At 46.2% G+C, this 8,266-nt stretch overlaps 1 protein-coding gene across 2 annotated transcripts; it reads left to right on the forward strand.

Moving 5' to 3' along the window:
• Nucleotides 1–293: 293 nt before the first annotated feature.
• On the forward strand, nucleotides 294–8,060 carry LOC118773927 (platelet-activating factor acetylhydrolase IB subunit beta-like). Of its 2 annotated transcripts, none has more exons than XM_036522954.1 (6): nucleotides 294–659; nucleotides 1,359–1,440; nucleotides 5,556–5,645; nucleotides 5,850–5,966; nucleotides 6,672–6,794; nucleotides 7,730–8,060. In XM_036522954.1, exons 2-6 carry the CDS (start codon nucleotides 1,360–1,362, stop codon nucleotides 8,006–8,008), a joined length of 690 nt encoding a protein of 229 aa, XP_036378847.1. In that variant the 5' UTR covers nucleotides 294–659; nucleotide 1,359; the 3' UTR covers nucleotides 8,009–8,060. The 2 variants fall into 2 exon arrangements, with proteins under 2 accessions (XP_036378847.1, XP_036378849.1); XM_036522956.1 differs by having other exon boundaries at nucleotides 308–354.
• Nucleotides 8,061–8,266: the final 206 nt, after the last annotated feature.

Raw genomic sequence — 8,266 nt, forward strand, 5'->3', positions numbered from 1 at the left:
CTACTAATAATAATAATAATAATAATAATAATAATAATAATAATAATACGTTGTAAATCGCTCTGGATAAGAGCGTCGGGTAAATTAATAAAAGTAAATGTAATTAATAATACATACACAAAGGCGCTGCGATTGCGTTCAAATATAAATAAAAAAAATTATGTCCCGTTGTGTCATTTTGTGTTATCGCTTAATAGAAAGTGAAAACGTTTTTTTTTTTTTTTATTTGACGTAAGCCAGAGGAGGCGGAACATCACGAGCTGTGAGGAGATTCCGTGATGGACAGTTAAGAAGCGGAAGTGGTCGATCGAGAAAAAGAACAGTGCTGTGCAGTGCAGGAAAAAAGAGCAGGAGGTGGGTGGCATTGGCTGATCAGATTACACATCAACGATCACTGAGAATCAAGGGGAGCAATTGAAATACATAAAGTATACAATACTTATCGTAATTATCCTCGGGGACGCAAGACCGAGTTGTTTATTTCGGGAATACAGGGTGGGAAAGGAAAGGAAGAATAAAATCTGCGCGAGGGAAATAATTGCTAATCGCCTGCAGCTCTAAGCATCCCCGGATAGAGTGGCACACGGACCGTGGTCAGGACTGCTGGGGAAGAAATACGCCGATTCTCTCGTGGAGCTTCCTCCATTCGCTGCCATCAGGTACTGAGGAGTGGGGCTGGAACGTGCGCGGGATCTTTCTCTCTCTCTCTCTGCCCAGGCGCGTGTGCGTGTTGGGCGGGGAATCAGACTGCAGTGGCGCCTCTGCAGTGATAACCACTGCGCTGCTGCTGTCGCCTCGAACATGGAAACTCATGTTGTCATGCCAGGTTGGATTGTCGTTGGTTTTCAATACGGACCGATTAATGTAGCAAATTGCGGAAACTGGCTAGCTAGCTAGCCTAAGTAGTATTCAGCAATGCACTGATGCGTGCATCGTCAAAACCAGAGGCAGTAGACAAACCCCCGCCTTCAGCTCGGTGAACATGGCCATTGCATGCGGCGTGATTGCGCCGATGCTTCTCTGGTAAAGCCATTGTTTATCAAGGGCCCCCGGTCCTTCCTGGTTATTGTCTCGTGTTGTGATGACAGAGCCTGTGGACGCTTTCATCGACAGCTGCATTGAACAAGTGGTACTCGTATATGCCAGTACACCAGGGCCTTATTAAAAAGCAAACTCTATCCAGTTTCCCTTATCAGCTCAGTACTGACAATGTTGCATCTGACTTTTTCTGCAGGCTTCATATGAATGTGTACGCTCCTAGTCTGTGCGTTACTCTGTTAGTGTACCTACGTACGTACCTAACTGTACATATCGCGGATACATTATTTAGTGTTAATGCCTGTTTCCCTGCCTGCCAGGATGAGCGGTGACGAGATGAACCCGGCTGCAGTGGCTGTGCCCGTCGAAGATGTGCAAGGAGATCAACGCTGGATGTCCCAGGTGAGGCCACATGACATTATCACTCTCCGTTAATCACTGCGTCGCACTCATTACACAGTCCTAAACAGGCAGCGAACACTTATGTTTCCACACACTACGTATTTACACACCCGTGTCTTTTCTTTACAATAGAGTTTACAGAATGAGTTCCAGTATATGAGATAATAATACAATTGTTTTTGGTGACTAAAAGACCGCAGTGATTTATGATAATGTTTTCCTTTAATTAAAATGCATCCCAGCAATTTACCAGTGTGTCTGTGAAATGTAATCAATGCTTTATGAGGGGGTTCATTCAGTAACTGTGTACATTCTACTTTTATTCTACCTGATTTTTGGTTCCTGTTGCTTTAACCACACAAAGTCTGTCCTAGCTGTCTGCTGTCCTCCAGTACATTTTGATCTGTGCATACGTGTGGAACACCCTGTAGTAAGCTCTGTGCAGGTCAGTGTTAGGGGTGTTCTCTTTGGCACAAGTAAAGCCAATCAGCTTGTGTTAGTGCCGCTTCACGGTGAAAATCTGAAAGCAGAAGCATATTGATGTATGTATAGCATTGAAGAGAGGTGTTGTAGGTCCAGAGCAACGGTCTGAATTTTAGTGTATCAGCAGAACACACATTCCCTTATACACATTAATAAGCCGGTGAATATGTTTATACACTGATGTTTGCTAAAAGGCTAATTTGCTAGCGGTCAAATATGTTTTGTATACGTTGTACCTGTTAAAAATATGGCTTTTGTGGGGGGGGGATAGGATGATGTATTTTGACATGCAAGTGTACCAGTAGGTAGTATGCCAAATGTCTAAGAACATGCTTGGCGCTTTGAAGAAAGAGTGACCCTGGAAGACTTGTGTTGCATTTATAAATCAGTCTTAGAAAGGGCATCTACTTGGCATGTACCATTCATCACATACCTTCCCAAAGATCCAGCCTCTGATACCTAGGCAAAGTGATCTTGAGTAGATCTTGCTTAAAATAATACAACTTAATATTTTTATGAATGTGTTTTTATTTATATTGTGCTGTCGTTACACTCTTGTACTGGATGCTCAGAATCACAAACATCCAGCATCAGTAGCAGCAGACTTTTCGATTTGCACTCTCATTTGTAGGAATAACAAGCATCCGGATTTCAAAACCACGTCATATGCTCAAAAGCAAACATGCATGTCATTTAGGAAGCAACTGCTTGCTTGTTTACAAACACAGATCCTAGGTAAGCAGGTGCAGGAAGCAGTAGCTTCAGTAACCGTCTGATCAACACTAGCTAATAAATTGAAATTAAGTCTATATTCACTTTCATGAGAGTGCTACCGGTACAGCTAAAGTGGAGATCTGGCTGTAGGATCTTGTGTCATTCATAGAACTAGTCATATATCAGTGGTACAGCAGCCAAATCCTGCTTGATTTTACTGTTGAAAAAATGCCAGTAGTACAAGTACCCTGAACCAATAACAGCATGATGTTTTATATCTATAAAATAATGCTCACAAATGTGGCTAAGGTTACTATCTTATCAGCACTCTGGTCTTCCCTGTTCATTAAGCCACATATGTTTCTGTTGCTGGCATGGGTAATCAACAGATGTTCCCCACGTAGTGTATTTAGTGGATAGCCAGCAGGGTCAGACTGCTGACATAATTTAGAGGCATGTCGAGACAGTTGGTTATGAACCCTGAAGCCTCTTGAGTTGCTGAAAACATCTTCAGGCTGATGGCCAGTCCTCTGTCTCTCTCTTTCTGCTGTGTCACTTCCTCCATTCTCTCTCGAGATGGCAAATGCAAAAGGCAGCACAGCAACGTATGTTTCCGTGGGCATGTACAGCAGCCATGTAAGATGTTCAGATGGGTGTGTGTGTGTGTGAGAATACATGAGTATCGATCAAATCAGAACCTTGGGCCAGAGCTCAGCCTAGAAGGCATGTCTTTTTCTTTGCCCTGGGACAAGCATTTGCAAAACACTGACTAAGCTGGGCTTGGCCTCGTCCGACTCCCACCCCATGCCCAGACACGTGTCTGTCACTCTGCCACAGCTCATTCCATCTTTTCCATCCTATATTGGGTTAGCGGCAGACCCAGGAGCCGGACCTTTGGATTGAACAACTGAGGGAACCTGGCATTATTTTCATAGGTTTTGTTCTTGTAACGATGATATCAGCTAATCACATGGGGCTGTACAGTACCCTTTTTTTTGGCATGAGTGTTTAAGGATGCTGGAGGGCGTTCGAAATTCCTCATTTCTAGTCATTCGATTCATTGGGGCTCTCTTTAAAGGCAGCCTCCAGACGTCCGGAGGTTCTTTCTTCGCACCGGTTCTTCATCAGATATATGCTTCTGTGTTAAAAGATGCAAAAACTGAGGCTGAAGGGCATTAAAAACTGCGGTCAGTAGCTGCATGTTTCTGCTTGTTCCGGTTCATCAAGACTCCAGGGCATTTCTTTGAAGACACAGTGGCTTCTTTTTACAGAACACGTCTTTATCTGATATGTGCTTCTGCACTTCCACTGTTAAATTATGAAGGGCCACAATAGTGGCTTTGTGAACATATGCACCAGTTGCTGACTGTACTGTTATTTCAAGAGGAGGGAGGAGGGAGCAGGGAGTACTTGAAATAAAGAAGCCAATGACGTTACAAGTGAGTTGGGCCCGGGAAGTAAACTCAGGTTGTTTGGTGTGTCGTATTTGTCAGAAATAGAATGTGGTTAAGCACTTGGAGGTATCAACTCGGTGTAGGACAATCCTACGTTTATTGTAGAGTAACATTTTTGTGTGTCCATCTGTCACATTGGTGTAGTTTGTCCAGTCATTGACCACGCTGTTCTTGTCCTTGCCAGGGCCATAGTTATCTTACAAGTGCTGTGCCTCACATCCTCTCTAAATCTCCTTGCAGCATTTAAAGTGTGCCAGTAGGGCTCTGCTCTGTTCTGTTTGGTTCTGTTCTGCATGCGAGAGAGGAACTGTGACCCTGTAAAATGGGCAGGGACACATTATTTTGAAATACTGCAGCAAACTGCAACCACAACTTAATTACCTCTGCTGAAGTCATAGTTTACAGGCATTTAAAAGTAACTTCCTTGGCAGGTATAGCGTAGGCTTGTCCAAGGTGTTGATTTTTCACAGTCTTCACACCTGTAGTGCAAAGCGGAAAGGTTATGAGTGTAGAGGTGTCATTGTCAAAGAATCACACATTCTTTTATACTGACAACTGTCAGGAGTGCTTATTATCCATCTATGTATTCATTTGGATTTGAAATGTTTTATTTTACACTTTACACCCAACTTGGGGGGTTGGGTGGGTCGGGGTTGTGTTTGGGGTGATGGAACAGCAGTGTTGCCAAAGGAGCAATGAAGTTCCGCAGATACTATGCCCTTTATGCCTGATGAGATCACAGGGAGAATATCAACACTTCTTGCTCATGAGTGCCCTCATGTTCATCTTCGCTGTGATAACATTTCACATGTCTGACAGGACCCAGGTCCATGTTTGACATAAGACTACTTTAATAGAAGCTTTCTCTTTTAGTATCCCATTTGGAATCCAGGTTGCAACAGACAGTACCTTGTACTCAGAGGCAAGGTTGCCTTGATAGCTGCGGTACTTTAGGACACACTATTTGTGTGGGGGAAAAAAAAAGAGGCTGGCCCAAATTACATTTACATTTATTCATTTAGCAGACGCTTTTATCCAAAGCGACTTACATAGGTTACAGTTCTTTACAATGTTATCCATTTATACAGCTGGATATTTACTGAGGCAGTTGTTGGTTAAGTATCTTGCCCAAGGGTACAGCAGCAGTGTCCCAGTGGGGATCGAACCCGCAACCTTTTGGTTGCGAGTCCTGCTCCTTAACCACTATGCTACACTGCCGCCCACATTGCACTGGAGCGTGATAAAAAAGGGCTCCCATTTATTTTGCAGCGCCCAGCATGTCTCCCCATCTGTGGGGGACTTTTTTCAAAAAGCTCCATCAAGAAGAGCAAAGTTTCTCAAGTTCTGTAACACAAGCTAGCATCTTCATGGAGTTGGCAGGCATCTACATTCACCAGCCGCCTCTGCACACAAGCAGCTGGATGATCAGTTCGCCTGTTGTGTGTGTGTGTGTGTGTGTTTCAGCACATGCGCTTCGTGCAGGAGTGCAAGGACGCCGAGCCTGAAGTGCTGTTTGTGGGGGACTCCATGGTGCAGCTGATGCAGCAGTACGAGGTGAGTGTGTGCTTGCAGGAGGTGGGCTGAGCGGTGTGTAAGGACAGTAGTGCATGGCGCAGAAAGCACGAAGAGCAGCAACATCCATGTCTGGCCATTTAGCCAGTGTGTGTGTGGGGGTGGGGTGTCTCACTCCATTCCTGTCGCATCCTCGCGTCGGAACTGTGAGCCAGCTGGCCCTGACTGTGACTCTGCCTGTCTCAGGTGTGGCGGGAGCTCTTCTCTCCCCTCCACGCCCTCAACTTCGGCATCGGGGGAGACACCACCTGCAACGTGCTGTGGAGGCTGCAGAACGGGGAGCTGGAGAACATCTGTCCCAAGGTGAGGGGGACGTGGCGGGTCACAGGGGAGCACAGACAGAGAAGGGGGCAGCGTTTGGGCGGGGACACTAGCGGGGACAGGAGGGGAGGTCTGGATGAGGGACATAAAGAGGCAATATGGAAAGACTGGGAAATGTCAGAGGGGAGGGAAGGAGATAGCTGAAAACCTAAACAGTTTATCTGTGTTTCAGCTTACACCTCCTAAGCCAGTATGTGTGAGCTATTCACTCAGAGTGGGTGTTGATTGGGGGAAACTGGGCAAAGTTTTCAACATGGGCCTTCCTTACGCAGCCACATGCAGAGATCAGTGTATCCGTGTGGCTGTCACAGTGTGCAGCTTCCATGCTATTCACTGTCTGATTGGATATGCAAATATAGTAGGACCACCAACAAAACAACCAAGACAGAGACTGACATATGCTTTTGTCTGAGAAGGCCCAAGGGCTTGAGAGAATGCACTCCTGCAACTGAAGTGGAGCTGCACTCAGACAATGTCTGAACAGACTGAAACCAAGTTACTGAGTAACAGCAGGATAATGCACACCGGGAACAACAGAATGTAACAAATGGAACAAAAGAAAGTGCTGGGTGGGTGAACACCCTGCTCTCATTCTAGAAACCCTGGTGAGATAAAGGAAAGGAAAGGGATGCAAAGCGGGGGGACCTGTGGCTCAGCAGGCTGTGGTTTGCTCTCTTGCTCTCCCAGGTGGTGGTGGTCTGGGTGGGAACCAATAATCACGAGCATACAGCAGAGCAGGTAGCAGGGGGAATACTGGCTGTCGCACAGCTGCTCACCTCTCGCCTCCCACGGGTCAAGGTCGTCGTCCTGGTGAGCATGCTGTCTGTCTCCCACCTCCCTTTCACGTCACATATCAGTTTTGCTGGGAATTTGCCAGCGCCAGTGTTAAAAAGCTGCCTTTACCCTCCAGCGCCCCTTTTCCCAAGAGACTGACACTGCCAAAATGTTGGAAAACTACTGATGTAGTACAATGAGAATAGGACCCCATTTCCATAAGGGCAGCACTGTGGCACATCAGTGGTGAAAAGACATGTACAGGTTGAAAGCCTAGGTGGGGCACTGATATACCTTTGAGTTAGGTAGTTTTTTGTGAAAAACTGTTTATTAGGGTTTCTTCACCTTCATTACTAACAGTAGCAAAGGGGGAAGCCAGATTTCAGTGAGACAGAAGAAAATATATTAGAAGATATTTCAATTGATTTGTTGCTTTTGGGAAAACATAATAATGTGGGTAGCAGCATGGTGCAGTGTTAAGGAGCAGGGCTTAAGGGCTTAAAAGGTTGCTTGTTTGATTCCCCGCTGGGACACTGTTGCTGTACCCTTGGGCAAGGTGCTTAACTGACAATTGTGTAAGTAAATGTATAGCTGTCTAAATGGATAAAAACAATGTAATAATAAAATAACTAAATTGTTTAGAGCTGTTGTGTCACTTCATCAGCAGACATACCCCACACTGCAGGTGTGAGGAAGTTAACCTGAATTGTTTTAATAAATATCTAGGTCAATCTCCGTTTATAACACATGCATCCAAAAGCTAATGAATAATGTAATTAATTGCACTTTCTGGTGTTCATTGTGTGTCTATTAGAAGCGCTTTTGTACCTTTGCTTTGTGAGCTGTTCTGGATAAGAGTGTCTGCCAAGTGACAATATGTAACATCTTGGCTGCTTATCACAGTCCGTCCAGCAGATGAATAGTTACTGTTTTTAACAGAGCCACAACCCATCCTTTTCCTGTTCTCCCAGGGCCTCTTGCCTCGTGGGGAGCGGCCAAACCCGCTGCGGGAGAAGAACGCGACCGTGAATGGTCTCCTGCGGTCCTGGCTGCCCCGGCTCGGAGGCGTACAGTTTTTGGACGTGGGCGGAGGGTTCGTGCACTCGGACGGAACCATCTCCCCCAGGGACATGTTTGACTTCCTGCACCTGACAGCCAGCGGGTACCGCGCTGTGGCCAAGCCCCTCAGCGACCTGCTGCTGCAGCTGCTGGAGGAGACACCCGAGGAGAGACGTGCCTCGCTAGTCTGAGAGGGAAAGAGGGGGAGACAGAGGGAGAAGGGGGGTGAGAGGATGGAGAGGGAGAGAGAGGAAGGGAGGGAAAAAGACCAAGGCAGCAGGATAGAGGATGGAGGGGAGAGAGATGGAGAAGCGGGGAGGGAGAAGGATGGTAAAAAGAGAAAATCGGGGGAGGTGAGGAGAGAATCGCTGAGGAGGAGGACAGGTCAGAGAGCCACGCAGGGGGGATGAGCAGGAGAGGGACAGAGAGAGAGCAGCAGTGGACACACG

Source organism: Megalops cyprinoides, chromosome 3 (genome assembly GCF_013368585.1).
Source record: "Megalops cyprinoides isolate fMegCyp1 chromosome 3, fMegCyp1.pri, whole genome shotgun sequence".
NCBI classification, from domain to species: Eukaryota; Metazoa; Chordata; class Actinopteri; order Elopiformes; family Megalopidae; genus Megalops; species Megalops cyprinoides.